The 20,657-nt window shown below is 40.6% G+C and overlaps 1 protein-coding gene and 1 pseudogene across 1 annotated transcript; one reads left to right on the top strand and one right to left on the bottom strand.

Moving 5' to 3' along the window:
- The first annotated feature begins 4,768 nt into the window (after positions 1–4,768).
- Positions 4,769–6,021, top strand: LOC103547860 (upstream-binding factor 1-like protein 1; annotated as a pseudogene).
- A 13,380-nt stretch (positions 6,022–19,401) lies between these two features.
- Positions 19,402–20,643, bottom strand: LOC139084254 (upstream-binding factor 1-like protein 1). Its single transcript, XM_070626630.1, has one exon. It carries the CDS (start codon positions 20,635–20,637, stop codon positions 19,402–19,404), a length of 1,236 nt encoding a protein of 411 aa, XP_070482731.1. The 5' UTR covers positions 20,638–20,643.
- Between the last annotated feature and the right edge of the window lie 14 nt (positions 20,644–20,657).

The raw sequence follows: 20,657 nt of genomic DNA, 5'->3' as shown, positions 1-20,657 counted from the left end.
TCATAAACCACATTGAAGGCCAAATTTAAGTCTCCTGGCAATGTTTCCAATAAACTTTTTCAGAACTAGCACAGAAGATGAACAGTTAACTCACGGGAACTCATATAGTGAGATAAAATATTTATTTAGCATTTTGTAATGCTTTCTGTAAGTTCTTTCTATAAGTGGTCCTACATATTGAACCTGTGATAATGGCATACAGCCTGATGTCTTTGTCTCCTCAGTAATGATAGTCTTGGCCATGGGATTGTAAATCTATAACCCTTTTACCAAAATTTCTTTCTTCTTGAGTATTGTAATGGACACTTCTAAAATTTGCCATTTTCTGTAGGTTTTGTAAAATACCCACCTTTGTAGACATGAGAAAAAAGTGTTTGGAAACACAATGGGCAAATAATAGTAGGTAGAAAGGAATATAATGCAAATCAATAGATAAATACTAATTCCTATTAAAAAAATACAGGCAAACTTGATGAGGGGATTCATAAGGGAATAATCCCAAGGTCGATCCACAATCACAGGAGTAATGGAAAATGCAATCGAAGGCACTTGCGGTGTTTCCATTTTCACCTGTTCATTGGCTAAATAAAAATATTTAAGTATTACATGTAAATAAAAACTGTTGATAATATCTAGGGTTAACTACAGTGTGAAATAAAGAGCATTCTCATACACTGTTGGTGATGGCATCAATTGGCATGCCACTTTTGAATGTAATTTGACACCTCTCCTGTGCAGCAGTTCTCACTGCCTTTTAAACTATTTTTAATAAACACTAAATAACACAAGGAAGCATATAAAACATATTCACTAAAGCATTTTTTATAATTTCCAATTATTGGAAATCCTATAAAAGTCTGTTAAATATCTTCCTTATTGAGGAATTATTCACCTAGCACCATATCCGTTTTCCTTGAACCCATAATTAAATCATGCAGGACAACAGATGTTTGACCTTGTACCTTTTATTCTCCCACACCACCGACAATAATCATTCATACTTTGATCTCAGAAAAGAGTGGGTAGAATTTGGTCAAGATAAAGAGATTTAAATGGCTGTCCTGAGGGTAAGATGATAGTTGAGTCTAGGCTATTATGATGAGAGGGCAGAAATTATCAAGGGAATGAAGGATGTATTCTAATATAGTCAGATGTGGGGGCAGAAATGAGAGAGCCCTTGAAACTCAGACATGAATTTGTCATGTGGGCATTATTTGTGTAAAAATCAATTACAAGACTGAACCAGCACTAGGAGGTGTTTGTAGGGGGTATTTCTTGAGATTAGGAAGGGAGTTAATCTAACCAGATCTAGGAAGGTACATACTTCTACTGGTCCTCCTTACTGCAGAATCCTAATCAAGGCAGAGCTTTAAGCATCTTGATATAAAGGCGTTTTCCAAATCAAGTTTGTTCTATTCAGAAGCATTTGGAGTTGGCTGGACTGTGGAGACCTGGAAATTTCAGCTTCTGTCCTGAGAACCCAGAGAACACAGAACCACTTCCTCCGAGTGTTGATGAGACCAGGTATAGAAACCTCAAGCAAGTACAGAGTGCAAGAAAATGAATTCATATTTCTTTAACTTAGAAATTTTGAAAAGAGAATTAGCTCAACCATCAGCTGTCTTGCTTTTTTTGCAACCCAAATGGTAATACGTTTAAACAATTAAAAAATATTCAATTACTTTGTTTTCTCTTAAACTATATAAATAACATTAATCTTCACTATTTCTTAGAATTTTGTAAATTAGTGGAATTCTTTCCATTATTTTGTAACTCCATGTGTGTAGAAAGAGACTGAATTTCTGGAGGGGGAGTCCTTGGAGAACCTTTCTGTAGAATGTGAAAAATGAGTTCTCTTCAGAGACTTCAGATTGCAGCCTAAATCTTTGACAGTGGCCAATAACCATCCAAAAATTGGTGATGGCTGTGGAAAGATGACACTCGTGACACTCTGAAGTATCATAAGTGAGGATTTCTGAACTAACTCTCGTCTAGAAGTCAGGATGCTGATTACCTCTGGTCATTGATTTTAAAACAGGATATGTTAAATGAAACTGATTGTCATTTAAATTTGGGAGTTACGTATTTTCAAATGTGAATGATAGTATACATGATACGATTGTGGAATATATTGCTCTTCCATTTCAAACAGTGGATATCCTTTACATTAAGATTTTTTAAATTCAAGAGTGTTGACACTGAAGAGAAATTATTTTTTATTAGAGATGGATGGGGGAAGGTTATATAGAATCGTAAAAAGTATTGAAAGTAATTTTGGTTTGTGAAGATAGCGATATTTTATTTGCTTCCATATGTAAGCTTCTGATGACAGATACACTGTCTTCTTTATCTTGATATCTACCCAAAAAGACAGTCTCTGTTGTTCTGTATATGATTCTAAATAATATACTTATTCTGACACTTCTAAATTAACGTCTATTGACTTTAGGAGAAGTGAAAATTTAGCTAACTCCTTCATCCCTCCCACATACATATATTCACTTCTTTCCCTCATCTTCCTAATATAGCTGCATTATAATTTTTGTACATTATTTTGTCAATTATTGTCACTATATAAAATGAAAATCATAGGTGAGTCATGAGTTGTACTGTAATTACATTTCCTTTTTCTTATAACATTTTTATTTCCCCTAGAGTTTATAAATTTCAATACCATGATTTTCTCTAAACCTATCACAAACTCCTCTCCAATCACTGTGCACTGAAAACCTCTTCTCAAGATTTGAAACATATCTGTTAATTCCCCAGTTTCATCTAGAGTTTGTTTCACCCCATTCAGGTTTAGAGGTGATAACTGCTGGCCACTGTTGCTGCTGGGCTTTGGGTACCTCATCCCCGAGTTGGTTCCCTCCCGCTTGCTAATAATCTTGTTAGTATCCCTTTCATTAAAATCTCTTGGACCATCTGCATTCGATTTTGCTTCCTACCTTTTCTGATTGACACTATCTGTTTTCCATCTTTTAAAATTGTAATTCTACTTTCCAACTTATGTTTTTCTAATCTTCTACTGTTTTCATTTCTACTCTATTTTTAAAAATAGAAAATCTTTTTTATTCTCTAAATGTTCCTTTCAAGAGTTTCTTGTAATTTTCTAATTTTTTTTTACCATCTCTATAATTTTGGCACCTTATATAAGCTCTCTTAGTTCCCTTATCTATGTGGTGGTATAATAATGGTAAACACACTTCAGAGAGTTGGGAAGATGAAAATGAAATAATAATTGTAAAGCACTTGGAATAATGCCTGGCTCGTGAAAGCACACATGACAACTACAGCACATTTCCACTCCTCTATATACGTGGTGAAACTTTGTAGAATTACTGGAAAGAGAGCAATTCTTCCTCCCTAGAATTGTATTTCATATTTTAATATTTTTTTCTGACACACTCATTATTATTTATTCTGGAGTTATTATAATAATTTTGAATTTCTCCCCTCTTCTGGTGAATTTTTTAACTTAATTCTTCAAGGCTATATCTTTTTTCACTCTACTGAGAACTTCAAATCATTTCCAGACTATTCTTCACAATATTCAGAAGCTTATCCTCAGGTCACCTTCCCTTTTTCCCTTAGGTCTAATGTTCTCTTTCCCTTTTTCTGAGTATATATTAGTTTTTTCTGAAGGGTTCATGTTACATCCTCTTTTACCCTCCATTCAGGCAAGATATCATTTTATTTAATTTTTTAGCAAGTTGGATTTTCTGGGGCTTAGTATTAAGAGGGAAGAGTTTCTTAAAGGGACTATCGAAGGAGTTATGATGAGAATTTGAGGTCATATGTCTGACATGATCTGAAGATAATGTGCAAGAGACAGTGGATTAAAGAAGTCAGAATGGGTAACTGGTTGCATAAATGGAGAAGAAGAAGTAGAGGAAATCAGATCTGCCTTTTCTTTAGGTTCTAGTAAGTGCCAGGAATCTTGGAAGGAAATTCTTAAGGAGGTAAAACTTTCGCTTAAGCTTGAAGATGAGTACCAGTTAACCCAATAAAGATTGTAAACGCTCTAGAACGCTCATTATACACTGGTCATTTGAAAGCAGAAGCAGTATGTTCATTAGAAAGCATTCATTCCCATGCATATGTCCAGAAGATGGTATAAAACACTAATTTTTTCAGGTTCAAGTTATTCATAAAAATTCAAGAGCTGGATACATTTTGTTTTCTTTTTACAGGGTGGGGGAGGAGCCGCTTGGTTTGTCACATTTCTATTTCCAGATCCTTAATTGCACCTTCATGTAGAAGGAGGCCACTCTCGGTGCACTGTGGGGCGAGAGCCCTTTCCTTTTAGCTATTTCTCTTTTCATTTTAATCATTTTACTACACTTCCCTGGATCGTTTCTCTATCCTAAGCTTCTTGAGTGAATGACTTATTTTTCTTGTTCAGTTCCATTTAGGATAAGCCCTGGCAAGACTGGGTGGAAGGCAGGCTAGAAAGGTGAGGGGGGATTTTGAATAGTGCCAATGAAGCATTTGAAAACCAAACACAAAATCCAACTCAGAAGTCGGGGCAATTTTCATTCTATTTTTAAGGGTAAGTTAAAAGATAGAAGTGACTTGTTCCGGGTGGAGTGTGATTATCTCAGTTATTTCACAGAAGGAAAGTAATTTGCCTTCCCATTCTCTACATAAACATAGAATCACACACACTGCAGGATGTCCAGAAATAACTCTCCTGCTGAATCTTGAGAGAGAAGAAGTTTGAACTCTTGCCGTGGTGTCTGAATAACTGGGACCTAATAGGCTCCCCAAAGACCTAGAAATGGTGTTGTCTAAAATCCAAGACGACTGGTCCGAAGAAAACATTGTGAGGCTACTGGAACCCATGGAGAGCAATCTTCCATCCATTGATAGCCACATGTTCAAAGCAACCCAGTCACACATGGACTGGGAGGAAATAGATTTCAAAGACTTTTCTGGAGAAATGTGCAAACTCAAATGGTTAGAGATTTCTTACAGCTTGAGAAAATTTTATGCTTTGAAAGAATTAGTCCTGGTAGCTATTGAATGTGTCAAATATCTCCACAGAAGCAAAAAAATGCAATAAACATCCTGACTTCCCCAAGAAGCCCCTGACTGCTTACTGCCACTTCTTCCAGGAGAAGTGGCCCCAATTCTCTCCAAGATACCCTGACCTGGGCAACGAGGAGCTGGGCAAGCTCCTGTCTGAGAAATGCAAGGAGCTCCCAGAGCGGAGGAAGCTGAAATATATTCAAGATTTCCAAAAGGAGAAACAGGAGTTTGAGGAGAAACTGTCTCGATTCAGGGAAAAGCACTCTGATCTAGTCCAGAAATCCAAGAAATCTGATGTTCCCAAGAGAAGCCCAAGCAAAGCCCGAAAGAAGGTTCAGGGAAATGTGAAAAAAGTGAAGTTTCTTCCAAAGTGAAGAAAACTATTTTTCCCAGAAGATGAAATTCCACGGAGAGCCCGAGAAGCCCCCCATGCATGGATACCCGAAGTTCTACGAGGATTTGTGGTCCAGCAGGGAGCTGCAGGACCTGCCCCTGAGGGAGCGCATGGTGGAGATTGGCAGACGCTGGCAGCGCATCCCGCAGAGCCAGAAGGAGCACTGTAAGAAGCAGGCTGAGGAGCTGCAGAAACAGTACAAGGTGGACCTGGATCGCTGGCTCCAGAGTCTGTCTCCTGAAGAATATGCTGCATACAGAGAAGCCACCTATACTAAGCGTAAGAACATGAGCATGAGGGGAGGCTCAAACCCCAAGATCAGACGGACAGATCTGCAGTCCCCATCTGCAAGGAGTCCTCAAGAAGGACTTGGAGAGGAGCAGGGGCTGCAGGCTCCTGAGATAGAATCATCAGACTATTGGGGGCAGTTCTCATGCCTCATGGGGATAGAAGAAAATAAGGAAGTTGGGGAAGAGGAGGAAGGCAAGAACAGTTCAGACTCCAGCAGTGAGGAGGAAGATGGAGAGTGTGAGTCTGAGGGCAGTGACTCCAGCTCACATTCCTCAGAGGACTCCTCTGACTCAGACTCCAACTGAGTTTTATTCACACCCTACAGCGTGGGACAGAGAGCTTCCCAGCAAAAGTTCAGGGCATCTATGTCAAAGGGAAGGGACTTTCCTCCCTGCCTCTTTTTCTTCCTTCCTTCTTTCCTTCCTTCACCTTCCTCCCACCCCCGACATAGAGTCAGACAGATAGCAAGGAAGAGAACTTGCAGTACTCACTATATCAGGTCCATAAACATGGGAGGATAGCTGGGGGAATAACTGTAAATATGAGCCTGTATTGTCCCCGACCCTACACCTCCAATACAGCCCCCGACACCCTCATGGAACTCCATGCAGTTAAGGTTCTTGGAAAAAACATCATGATGATTGGGTTGTGTGAGACACAATGCATTAGACTGAATACTTCTGAAGTGAAAAATTTTGTTCTCATCCGCTGGCGTGATCTATTCCTTTTCTGTGGAGTGCTCCTTATGGATCCCTGCACCAGAACTGCAATGGGAATATTTGATGGGAAGTAGGGTAGGTGCCTTTAAGAAAATTATCAAACTCTTATCTCTCTTCTTTACTCCCGGAGGCAAGGATTAGGCCATTCTCAAGGTGGGAATGGGTAGACTCATGTGGCAACTGTATCTCCATGTGTATATTTATGCTCCAAGCTGCCAACAAGGTATTTCTTTCTGATTTAAAAAAAATAAAAATTTTAAAAACTCATCTGTTTCATTTGAATGAGTTCCTTCACTAGTTTTCCAGGCAGAGTCTGAATTTATTTTCAACAGAAGCCCCGACTTCTTCCTGCTGCTAAATTCGCATATTTCCCACATCTATCTTTCACTGATCTATGAATTTATGCAACAGTGCCAGACTGATTTCATTCTCGCAGTTTACTCATACGTTTGGAAATTTAAGACTAGCGCCCTCTCATTATTCTTTTGTTTTCCTGAAAGTTCCTGGCTTTTTTCATTTCCGTTTTCATGAACATTCACATCTACTGTGTAGTTGTCTCTTTTGTATACAAAAAACATTGTTTTTTTGTGTTAATTTTGTTACTAGAAATCTTAGTGATTTATTTTACTGCTTATAAGCATGTTTCTAGGTAAACAATTATAACATGAGAAATCACAATACTTATACTTTTTATACCTTAAATTTCTCTTTCTAAATGTGTTGTGCCATATGCCTGAAACAATGTTAATAGTGATGGTATGTTCTTGTCCTGGTTGTGACTTTAAAGCTAATGCTTCAGAGCGTTAAAGCAGGGTTTCCAATTGCTAAAATAATGCTGATTTGTATGAAGCTTCAATCATTTTAACATAGTAAATAAATGTCTATTTACTTATGCTATTATAGGTTTTTAGTCCACGATGGACATTAGTTTGTTTATCAAATCCTTTTTGTCATCTATCAATCTGATTTTTCCTTAGATATAATAATATAAGGCAACTGCGTGAATGGGTTACCTAATAAACTCTGTTACATTCCAGAAATAAATCCACTTATTTATGCTTTACTGATAATATGAGAAATTCAGGCAAATTATCTCAGCCTTTTCTATGACAGGAAAACCACATTTATGCAAGGCTTCTGGATACATATAATTCACACTTGCCTATTTTTGTTTTAGATGGCCTAGATTTTAATTGTGTGTTCCCGAATAACACGACCCAAGGGAAAACAGGGAAATTACTTAAAGTCTAAGCACATCTTTCACTCCCTTCCCTAGATAATTTTCTTTAACTGTAGTTAGAGGAGAAGAAACAGAGAGGAAAAACTCCCAGAACCATTCCAGACACAGACTGGATGGCATTAGCACTTACTCTTTGTCACATAGCAGAAAATTAGAGAAAAGGTAAATGGCAGATATGCACAGAGTCATCCCGGCATTATAATGTGCAGATATCATGAAAGGCCAGAAGAAGGGCAGATCGTCTTTTACCAGGGATGCTTGAGCTGAGTCTTCAAGAAGCTGACAAGTCAAAGAGAGGATGGCAGAGTAATTGGTTCGTATACTTAGAAAATCTACTGAATCTTTCCAGTGTCTGTAAATAATGCTGTTCTTCATGGAGAAATGGAGGCATCTTCTATCAATACTCAATGATGATTTCTCCTCCCCTTACATTCACATAATCCTACAATGACATTGGGTTAGTTAGAATATAAATGCATTTATCCATCTTTTATTGAATCTCACTGATTCTTCTTTGTTTCATGGCACTTCAATCTGTTATACTTCAGGCTTAGCCTTGCTAGTTCTCAGAACACATAAAACTTTCTTTCATTTATTTCCCACTACGCTCAAAATTCTTTTATCCAACCAGTTCCACCCTCTTAATAAATTCTCCATGAAGTGTGCATTGAGAGTCAGGAAGAAAAATTAATTTTTGGCTCCTCTCTTCCAACCCACATGTTAAGAAAGCAGCCCAGCTGGTGCTTAAAAGATGGACTTTGGAATTAAATAGGCTGATTTGGAATCTACTATTTAATCCTACTTCTGAGATTTATGACATCCTCTATTCTTGCCCCCTCCTGCATACTCCTTACTTCTCTGCTTTATTATTCTACAAAGTACTATCATACTCTAAGACATCATCTGTTTTACTTATTTACTTGTCGACTCTATTTCTTCCTTGAATTAGATTTTAAGCTGCATTAGCAGAGAGATTTTGTCTGTCCTGTTTACTGCTACATTTCCATTAACTAGAGTATGCAAAGTATAAGTACAAATACATATGATATAGCTGATTCGATCCCTTTCTATTCCTCATCTTATTTCTCCCATTTGATTTTTCATGTATGACATCATATCATATATTTTTATTTATTTGATTGCTGTATCTTCCACTGAAATGTAGGCTTGATGATGGTCCTATTGGATCATCAGCAGTAGGAGGAGTAGTTACACTTAGGATAAACTCATTAGATGTTATCAGATGAATGCTTAAATCTCAATAAACAAAGAAATGTCTATTATGGTGGTATTTATGTTTTAGATGTTTCATTCACAGAGTGCTTTTTAGACTCACTTTGTGAGGCTAAATCTAACGGCAATGATAAGTATAAAAATTAGGAAGAATTCTTGAGAGATAATAGGGGCTTGAATTAAGGAAGCAGAAATTAGGAATGTGAGGGACAAGATGCACCTGAGAGATGCAGGGACTGGTATGATGTGGGAATTGAAGAAGAGACAGTGTCTAGACTAAATCTCAGTTTTCCAGTACAGAGAATGAGGTGGGCAGCAGTGCCAATGCCTGAGAGCAAGAAGTCAAGGTGAGAACACTGCAAGGAGGAAGCCTAGTGGATTCTTTTGGACATGGGGTACTTAATGTGTTTTGAGTTTATGTGAAAACCCTGACTAGTGTCCAGATGGCTTTATGGATCTGCAACTTAGAAAAGAAAATAGAGCAAGAAATAAGAATCTAAGAGTCCTAATAGTAAAGTTGCTTCTTAAAATCAGGATGCGTGTAATAAAAGAAGAGGAATGAAAACAGAATATTTAGTGAAGTGAAAAAATTTCCTTTTATTTTGGTTTATTGAATATAACTTTCTCTGTGGTGCGATTTTCTGGTAATATCTACTGTTGACTAAAGAGGAGAATGTTTAAAAGAGGCTCATAAAATGCAAATTGAGCTGAGATGGCAAAACTTAAAGTAATGTGGGCCTGAACTTGTTGGAAATTTTCTAAAATGTCTTTCTTATCGTAATCTTCATGATTTTCTGTTAATTCTTGTTATATAGACTCTATGATAGATCTTTCAAATATCAAGCATTTGCCAACTATGCATGCGTATTGATTTTACTAATGAGAGTAGCTCGGTGTGCCATGGAAAGGTGTGCAGAGCAACTAGGAAATTATATAAGGCTCTACTGAAGACGCAGCAAAATCTACTGAATATACAATTTCCTGTACAGCAGGGAGAACCAGCCTGTGTTTACCACAGAAACTAAGAGAGAGGTCATTTTCACAAAAAGAGCAGTAGAGTGTCAAATGTCTGGAAAGTTCACGAGGTTTGAGAACTGGCAGGATTCCTTTCTAGAAGCGAAGCCCATCTTTGCCCAGTCGATGGTGGTAAGCAAGATCCAGGCAGAAGCCTGACTGCAGCAGCTGAGCAATGGAAGGTGGGGTGACTTGTCTTTCAAGGGCTTCCTTTGTGAAGAGGAGGAAAAAGGCAAAAGTAAGAGGGAACTGAGGCATGAAGGGGATGGGTATTTTTGTAGGGATCTGCTTCTACTGAAGGGCTGAGAGCATTGACTGGGGGAACGATGTTTGATCAATGCAAAGTTCTTTTTCCACTCCCTATTCATTATCCCTGTCCTAAAAGTTCTTACCTTTGCTCAACTCAGTCATTTTTCCTGGCTTTCTCATCCCAGATATCAATATAGCCTCTTGCCATCTCTCTGCCTAGTCTTCCCATTTCATCTCTTCCTGCTCTAATTCTTAGATTGACCCTAAGAATTCCACATTCTTCTCCATCTATTAAGTAGGAAGTATCAACTTTCTGTAAATGTTAATGTCGCCCGCCACCAGCTCCAGGCCTTTCAAATCTTGACGAGGCTTAGCAGGGCAAGATCACGAATGTTCAAAAAGATCTACTCTCTTTAAATGGACTTTGTCTTAGGGAAGAGTAACTGCTTTACTCCAACTGTAAGCCAAGTTTTTAAAAAGTGTTCTAACATTTCCTAAACTCTTCCAAGGCAATAAGTTTTTAAAACCCAATATATCCTATTAATATGCAATGCTCTAGCTCTAAAGAGTTTGTGATAAAATGGGAGCATAGTAGGTGAAATAAAATTTGGGAACCAAGAGAAAATTTCTTAAATACTTCCATGAGAGAACTCTAACTTCCTGGACAACCTGCCCAGGTCGGGTTAGGGATGGGACAGGCAGGAAACTGAATGGAATAGCGGAATTGTTGAAGGGAGGGAAGAGCGGGTATAGCATGATTTCAAATCTCCTGAGCCAAAGCACTCACTTGACCCATTCCTTCTGCCCTCCAGAAATAACATCCCCAATCCCTTATCTTCTTGTTCCATAAGGGCTTTTAAGGACATGAAGGCTTGGTTTACCCTTTTGTTTGTTTGATTTTTAACTAGAATTTACATTTATTAAGCGATTCTTATATACAAGATAATGCTTTATTCACTCTGATAAGTTATTTAGTCCTAACAGCTGTGTGAACTAGCATTATCATTATACTAATTTTACAGGAGTGCAAATTGAGACTTGCAGGGCTTAAATAACTTTTCAAGATCATAGCTGCTTAGTAATGGAGGCCTGTCAGATTCAAAAGCCATGTGAACACCCTACCATCCCCTTTATCTTTTGTGGTATATCTCTCTGATTCTCCTTCTACATCAACTGTTATCGTCCTCAGTCTTACTCTGGTTTATTTCTGCCATCCCTTGTATGTTGTGCCTCTCTGGTTTTGCTCATCACTTTTCCCTAGATGATCCCACTAATCTTCAGGCCTCGACTATCACTCAGATATTTGCAATCCCCTAATGTAAAGCTCTAACTAAAAACTATCTTCACATTGGTATTTTTTAAATGGCTATTGGCTAAATCCATTTAGCTGTTGCATAGATATCTCAGGTCCCTCACCCCATATCTCATTATTTTCACCCATCTTCAGCATTCTTCCAAACACCATATTCTTTAGTTATTCTTTTACTGAAAATAAATTCTTGAGGCCGGCCCCATGGCCAAGTGGTTAAGCTTGCCTGCTCCACTTTGGCGGCCCAGGGTTTCACCGACTCGAATCCTGGGCACGGACATGGCACCGCTCGTCAAGCCGTGCTGAGGCGGCATCTCACATGCCACAACTAGAAGGACCCACAACTAAAAAATACACAACTAAGTACCGAGGAGCTTTGGGAGAAAAGGGAAAAATAAAAAAAAATCTTTAAGAATAAATAAATAAAAAGAAAATAAATACTTTTTTCCAACTCTTTAAGTATGAAGTATTTCAAACTTTATTTTAAATATGAATTATTTTGAACCCAGTATTTTTTTAATTTTTTTTTAAAGATTGGCACCTGAGCTAACAACCATTGCCAATCTTCTTTTTTTTTTTCTGCTTTACCTCCCCAAATCCCCCTGTACATAGTTGTATATCTTAGTTGCAGGTCCTTCTAGTTGTGGGATGTGGGATGCCACCTCAACATTGCGTGACGAGCGGTGCCATGTCCGCGCCCAGGATCTGAACCCTGGGCCGCCGCAGCAGAGCGTGCGAACTTAACCACTCGGCCACGGAGCTGGCCCATATTTTTTTAATTTTATTAAAGTTTTTATCCTTTATACTCAGCAAGGTTACAGTGACAACCAATTCCTGTTTTCATTAATAACAATATTAACTTAAGTTAAATGGATAATGTCATATCTGCTATATGAAGTGCTGGTTCTCCTCTCCACCTTCCTCCAGGCTCAAGATGAAAAACAAAATTCCCTGTGGTCTGAAGTTTACAGCTACTGAGGAACGTAAGACATAAAGAAACAAATATAAAGTGATCCGCTTGCTCCTCTGACGCTGACATCTCCAGGATGCTCCTAGAGTGGACCCATAGGAGCAACCCCTAAAATGTCAATTCTTTCCCCTTTCCACTCCTCTAGGAGGAACCACTGATTAACCAAGACCCGGGGGCTGTCATTATATTTACAAAAGTTTTGCCAATTTAATGGGTGAAAAATGAATTCCTGTTATTCTTTTATTTGCTTTCTCCTCATGACTGTCTAGATTGAACATATTTTCCTGTTAATATCTTCTCTTCCAAGAATTAGCTCTTCATATTATTGTCAATTTTCTATTGGATGATCTATTTCTTTCTATTTATAAATAGGGGTTCCTTTAAAGATTTTATTTTTTTCCTTTTTCTCCCCAAAGTCCCACCCGGTACATAGTTGTATATTCTTCGTTGTGGGTCCTTCTAGTTGTGGCATGTGAGACGCTGCCTCAGCGTGGTTTGATGAGCAGTGCCATGTCCGCGCCCAGGATTCGAACCAACGAAACACTGGGCCGCCTGCAGTGGAGCGCGCAAACTTAACCACTCGGCCACGGTGCCAGCCCCTAAATAGGAGTTCTTGACTGCATTCTGCATGCAAGTTCCTTTCTTTTTAATTTCATATATTACACCTATTTTTCTTTGTATACCAAAGATTTGTGTTTTTATAAGAAAATACAAAAAGAGGAAGGAAATTTTGAGACAGTCTATCCAAATACTTCCTGGGAGAGGAATTATTATCCAAAAAGATCATAAAATTTGTGGTCAAAGCTATCATATGGTGAAGATAAATCTGCCAGGCTTGTATCAGTCAGGGTTAGTCTGGAGAAACAGAATCAATAGGAAAGAGAGAGAGAAAATATATGTGTACAAGGAGTTGACTTATATGACGATTCTGCAGACTGGCAAAGCAAGTCTGAGAACAGTAGGGAGATCATCGAGGGAGGGAACACACAAGCAGGCTGGAATCTAACTGGTACAGGACAGAGATGTTGTCCACAGGCAGTCAGGAGCAACCGGAGCAATGTAGACCCACTTGCTGTTTGGAATTTTATTCAGGGAACATCTAAACCTTCCTTTAAAGACCTCCTGTTGATTAAATCAGACCCACCTGATAATCTCCCTAGTTTAGAGTCAGTCTTAGGACTTTAATTAGATCTGAAAAATCCTGTCATAGCAGGACCCAGTGCAGTATTTGCTTGAATAACTAGAAGAGATGTGAGTATGCTACAATGACTCTGTTCTTGCTCACATCCCTGGAGTTTAACCTTGAGAGGCTGACACATCAAAAACCATTACAAGGCTGTACGCCATTAAGTATAAAAATGTTTCATTCTAGGTTTACTACCTAGAATCACCCACTGTGAGAATGTCCTGAAAATACAATCTGTAAATCAGTAAGTGTATCATTTTCCTAAATATTTATTGTTGTAATGCTAATAATATTGTAATGCTAATAATGCTAATAAATTGACATTTTGGTTTCTTTAATCACCCTCTGTGAGCTTCACTGATATCAGCACATTTTCATTTTTAATTTTATGTTCTTCAATGTATGAATTATTTTGTGGTGGGTGTTGTTGCCATGTAGATGCATTGGTTTTAAAATGTTAGTAAATGAGTTTAAAAACACACACAAGGTGTTTTACTCATGAAGTAAATAAGTGTTTACAAGTATCTCTATTTATATAATGTATTGACTAGTATATAGTATTTTTTATTAAATTATTCTCCATATTATAGAAAATTCAATTTATATCTTATTTATTTAGCTGTTGAAAATAATTCCACAATGAATACCCTTTCGTGTAGACCTCGTGTGTGAGAAATGCTGGATGAAAGATTCCCTGGAGATGATATGATATTTCTGGGTTAAAGGATTTGTGAATCTGCTCCTGGGACAGGTGTCTTGGGACTGTGCTGTTACGTGCGATGGTCCTGCTCTGGCTGGAGTGGTCAGTGAGTCCCCTGAGCTTGCGTCCTAACCATCCATTGCATGAGAAGCAGTGCAGTGGGTGGACACAACTCAGATCCAGGCGAATTCATGGTCACAAGTTCCCTGCAGCCCCTGGCACAGGGAACCAGGACTGCACCGCCTGCGGCGATCTGCTTCTTTAATGTTCTGGGAAAAAATTGAGAACAACGTCCTTAATACATGGGGTTAATAAATAGGGGCCTGGAGAACAGGATTACAGGATTACGGGCTCAGTAGGAGTGTGGCACATTGCACCCAGCAATTAGGAAGTGTATAGGAACTGGGGGTGGGGCGGGGAAGACTGGAAGCATGTTGAGAAAAGTAACCAGAGTGCTCGCTGTGCACTAGAGTGGATACACACACACACATATATACACACACGCACACAGTTCCTCTGGCTGAGACTCCAAACTCCTTTCCTGGTTGCTGCGGAAGCAGGAGCCAGTAGGTAAGCAACCAGGGGGGCCTCGGCTTTTGGCTACAAAGGAGTCATAGCAAATTCTTGTGACCTAGCTTGTGGTCCCCACTTTTCAGCGCTGTCATCTGCTACTCATCTGTGTCTTAGGGTCACACAGCCCTAACCTGAGGACTGACGGAGCATCTGGAGGTTACTGAAAGATGTTAGGGGGCTGGCACTATCTGTGGCCGGAGAAAATTTAATTACTGTCAGTAGCATTTGCAGATATTATGCAAATTATCTTCCAGTTTAAAAATGATGTTCATCTGTATCATTCTATTATTATTTACGTATGTAGAATAAAGTTAACTATTTTTTCTAGAAATCTAATGAGACTGATAATACTTGAGGTTGTTTTTCTTTGGCATAAAGTCCTGACCCCCCAAAAGATGGATTAGAATTTACCAGTGAGAAAATTGGCCTTGGTTCCTTAACAAGAGTTTAGTTCTGCACCCATTTTTTCTTTTTTTTAAAGATTGGCACCTGAGCTAATATCTGTTACCATCTTCTTTTTTTTTCTTCTTCTTCTTCTCCCCCAAACCCCCCAGTATATAGTTGTATATTCTAGTTGTAGGTCCTTCTAGTTCTGCTATGTGGGACGTTGCCTCGGCATGGCCTGATGAGATGTGCTAGTGCCGTGCCCAGGATCCGAACCAGCAAAACCCTGGGCCACTGAAGCGGAGCATGGGAGCTTAACCACTCGGCCCTGGGGCCAACCACTTGTTTTTTGTTTTTTTTTTTTAAGAAAAAGAAATAATAGAAATTATTGTTTCTTTGAAAGATTATGTGACCTGAGTCAAAACACTTCCAATCTTTTTCAGGAATTTCTAGTGCAGTGTGCAGTGTTAAAAAATCTATTAAATGTATTTGTATTTTGTTGTCTCTTTTTAATTTTATTTTTTATTTAGATACATGGATTTTACTGTTTCATTGTTTTTGTTACCTTTTAAAAATGTAAATCATATTGAATCCATTTAGTTTATGATTTTTTCTTTGGAAAAATATTTAACTGAATGTGTAAGTTTACAGAAAACTATCGAGTATATGGGTAGAGTTGGTCCCTGGATCCAGCAGGTACCATGCAACCTAACAAGCACCTCTGAAATCTGGCTCAGGGGTACATGCCATGCAGGTCCAGGGTAGATGGAGGCCAAGTTCAAGAGAGAGGTCAGGTACTGCCCCTGGATCCAGCATCCCGCTACCAGAGCGAGCCTGGCTCCTACAAACCCAGCTCAAGCACTAGATGGGTAATGGTGACCTTCTGGTCTCCTCATGATCCGAGCCCTGATATTGGTCCCCTACATTAATTAAAGCCAGCATATATGGGACTAAAACCAAAGCACTCATCTCCTTTCCCTGCTTACTCCCTGGCTTCCTGGCACCAGAATCCACTGTCCTCTAGGGAGACAAACAACCAAGGACACCCACCTGCAGATTTCCTCATATGGCCAAATGCAGGCTGGTGGGAAAGCACTGACCAGCAAGGTCACAGACTCCCCCTTCTCCCTACAAGCAGCCACATTCCTCACAAACTCTTAAAACCCCTGGTCTCCCATCCTTCCTGGAGGCCAGATGAGAGGAATTTGAGGGCTCACTCTCTTCTCCAGGATGATGTTACCCGAAACAAAAGCACTTTCATTGCCAGAAGCTTGGCGTTTAAGTTAGCCCCTCTTGTGTGGTGAGTAAAGAACTGATGTTTGTAGCTGGTAACACTTGGAGAAAAGTCAAGAAATCCTCATTTCACTGTGGCTGCCTAGGCAGAAGTGACACATGGGCGGGCCAGGGGACAGAGAACCAAACTCTTCCAACACAACAGGGAGCTTGTGGTAGAAGAGAAAGCTCCCATCTCCCAAGGTTTCAAGAGGGTCTGAGGAAAGGCCTTAGGCTCCATTAGCCCTGGAAAGTCCCCACGAGTAGCCACTGCCCAGGGACCAGGAGGGAATTTAGGACCTAAAAAGAGCGATTCTCCAGGAGCTTGCACAACGTCCTGGTGTGCAGAAGGGGCTGGCAGTGCCAAAGCATCCTGGCAGCTCCCTAAGAGACTGGACACAAAAGGAAGATGGTCCCAGTGTCCACACAGAAGCCTGATCAGCCCACGGCATGTGCCAGGCCCCTGGAGGCTCAGCCCTGGACTCAAGAGCAGGCAGCCTGAGGGGACCATGGGCGGGGACCCTGCAGATCTTTGTTGCATGGATCCTTGGGCTCCCTGGCTGCACCCCTGGCACTGCCAGTGCTCAAACTTTGACAGCTCCTCGTGCTTTTCTCCAGAGCCTGCTCCGGCTCCTGCGTAGGACCCAGTGGGCTCTTCTACTCTGTGCATCTGCGGGAAACGCACAGAGGGAAGCCCCGCACAGCCCAGTGGTCACTGGTGGAGAGCGGGCAGGAGGGAGCAGCAGGGTGGTCCTAGAGCTTCTCTCCTTCCCATTTTTATACTCAGTGTCTGCAGCCCTCTCCCTCAGCGCCTGCAGTCCCAGGGGACCCAGCTGGGCTTGGCTCCTGGACTGAGTGGGCAGAGTGACTTGGTGACATTGCTGCCCAGAAGAGCTCTGGAACCTCTGTGCTTGACTGAAAGAGCAGCTGCAGGCAAGGAGAGGGGAGGATGGGAACCTTCTGAGGTGGAAATGGAGGCATCTGCATTTCTTGTGGTGTTTGCCCAGCGCTGGTCCTTCTCAACGTGAAAAGTTCAGAAAAGCCAGATCTGATTAAATGGAGCATCTGGGTCTCAGCCAAAAAGCCAGAAATGCCTCTGGGGCTGAGTGGCTAGTTTCCTGGGTTCAATTCCATTTCTAGAGTTAAAGAGGGAAAAGCTGTGTGGCGATCAGTTGGCAGTGCTGCCCACTCTTGCTCGTCAGTTCTTTCATCAATTGACATTAGTAGATTTGGCAGGAAGGAAGAAATCAACTTACCATTTTCTTTTGAGCCAACTGTGAGCCAGGCATTTTATTTAAGCACTAAACCTAATCTTCACTTACATCCTGTACGATTGTAATTTTGTTCCCAGTTCATGAATGTGTAGATGAGGAAATGCATAAGTGAAGCGATTTTTATTTGAAGCGATTTTTATTTTAACCAATGATATCTTTTTGTAAATGAAAATTCAGAATTTTAGCCTCTATTTATCTAGTATTTGTGCTTTTCTGCCTCTTACTGATTACACTTACTTTCTTCTCTGCCTGACTGTGATTGTCACAAAGTCAGGAATTGTAACTTTCATCTCTGTATCCCATGCCACCAAGACAAGGCTTAGAAAACAGTAGATGCTGAATAAATTTGTAAGTACATGATTTAAAGCACAATTCAAAAGCAGAGGTATGAAAATTGTAAGTATTGTCTTTATTTTCTGATAATGTAATTGTAGGCTTATAAAACCATTTATGAATAATGAAGTCTTTCACTAAGACATCAAGGAATAAGATAAACTCTCAAAATTCAACTGTTTTCATATATAGAGGATACAATTACAGTTATCTGTGATGCTAATGTCCATGAGGACAAAAAATGAAAATAGCCAGGAACATTTAGAAAAGAAAAATATGAAGTGGTACTGGCTTTAAACAGACTTTCAAAAATGTAAGTAAACAAGAATAATTGAAGCAGTGTGGACCCAGTACATGAATTCACAGACAGATCAGTGATCAGCGGCATAAGATAGTTCTATTTATACACACATGTACTGTGATACGTAGAAATTGGAGGTATGGTAAAAATGTGATTCTCTTGGACCTGGAGCATTAAGAAGCGGGAGGGACCAAAACAACAAATAAATTCAGACATCACAGGGAAAATTAATACCTAGAGTCAAAGGGGACTGATTCGAACGAGCAGCTAATTCAAACCAAAAAGGTGAGTTTTAAAAATTTTAATTTCTGAATTTTGAAATCAGTTAGAAAAATTTCATTGACAACAGAAAAATAAATGTACATTTAGAAATGCTGCTGCGCACATGGCCCCGCCCACTCCTAAGATGGGAAACGGCCAACTCCTTACTGCTGAGACCAGGGAGAGATATCAGGAGTTTGACAACATTTTTAAAGGCAACTCTTCTACCAGCGATCGATCAAAACTTCCCCTCCCCAGCTCCAGTGCATGAGTCCTGAGGGACAGTTCCACAGGGAAGGCAGAGGTCACGGGCTCCTGGGTGTCCCCTACCACCTCTGGCAGGCAGAACATGAGGAGAGCAAAGCCTCTCACGCCAGGAAACTCAGTCTGATCCAGTGTGTCCCTCACAGCCCAAGACCCTCCTTATTTATTCCAAGAGGCTTAACCGCGTGGAGTCTTTCTGGGGGTGGACGTGGGGTTTAGAGGAGAGCCAGGAAATCCTGCGCAAGATCCCTTTTTGCCAACCAATTCTACTTTGTATGGAGGAGGGAAGGAAAGAAGGAAGGAAATGAAGCCAGGACAGGGAGAACAGACTTTCAGTTTGCTGTAAACAACCGGACTTATGCTGGGCAGCTCTCTGTCCTACCCTGTAGAGTGTGAACAAAACTCAGTTGGAGTCTGAGTCAGAGGAGTCCTCTGAGGAATATGAGCTGGAGTCACTGCCCTCAGACTCACACTCTCCATCTTCCTCCTCACTGCTGGAGTCCGAGGAGTTCCTGCCTTCCTCCTCTTCCCCATCTTCCTTATTGTCTTCTGATCCCAGTGAGGAAAGAGAAGTTACCCCAACAGACTCTGATGATTCTGTCTCTGAAGCCTGGAGCTCCTGCTCCTCTCCAAGTCCTTCTTGAGGACTCCTTGCAGATGGGGACGGCAGATCTGTCCGTCTGATCTTGGGGTTCGAGCCTCCCCTCATGCCCAGATTCTTACGCTTAGTATAGGTTGCTTCTCTGTATGCAGCATATTCTTCAGGAGACAGACTCTGGAGCCAGCGATCCAGGTCCACCTTGTACTGTTTCTGCAGCTCCTCAGCCTGCTTCTTACAGTGCTCCTTCTGGCTCTGCGGGATGCGCTGCCAGCGTCTGCCAATCTCCACCATGCGCTCCCTCAGGGGCAGGTCCTGCAGCTCCCTGCTGGACCACAAATCCTCGTGGAATTTCTGGTATTCGTGCATGGGGGGCTTCTTGGGCTCTCCGTGGAATTTCATCTTCTGGGAAAAAGAGGTTTGTGGGGAAGACTTCACTTCTTTCTCACTTCCCTGCATCTTCTTTGGGGCTTTGGTTGGGCTTCTCTTGGGAACATTAGATTTCTTGGAGTTCTGGACTAGAGCAGGGTGGGCTTCCCTGAATCGAGCCACTTTCTCCTCAAACTCCTGTTTCTCCTTTTGGAAATCTTGGATATATTTCAGCTTCACCTGCTCTGGGAGCTCCCTGTATTCCTCAGACAGGAGCTTGGTCAGCTGCTGGTTGCTCAGCGTGGGATGCATTTGGGAGCACTGGGGCCGCCTCTCCTTGAAGAAGCGGAGGTAAGCAGTCAGGGGCTTCTTGGGGAAGTCAGGATGTTTCCTGTGTTTTTTGCTTTTGGAGAGTTTTTTAGCATGTTCCTTAGCTTCCAGGACTAATTCTTTCAAAGTACGAAATTTTCTCAATGTATAAGAAATCTCTAACCATTTGAATTTGCACATTTCTCCTGAAAAGTCTTTAAAAGCTACCTTTCCCCAGTCCATCTGTGACTGGGTCGTTTTGAACGTGTGTCTCTCGTTGGAGGGGAGGTTATTCTCCATGCGTTCCAGTAACTTCACAATGTCTTCTTTGGACCAGTGGTCTTGGCTTTCACGCAACGCCATTTCCAGGTCTTTAGGCCACT

The sequence above is a fragment of the Equus przewalskii genome, chromosome 6 (genome assembly GCF_037783145.1).
Source record: "Equus przewalskii isolate Varuska chromosome 6, EquPr2, whole genome shotgun sequence".
NCBI classification, from domain to species: Eukaryota; Metazoa; Chordata; class Mammalia; order Perissodactyla; family Equidae; genus Equus; species Equus przewalskii.
This window is presented reverse-complemented; position numbering and strand designations above follow the sequence as displayed.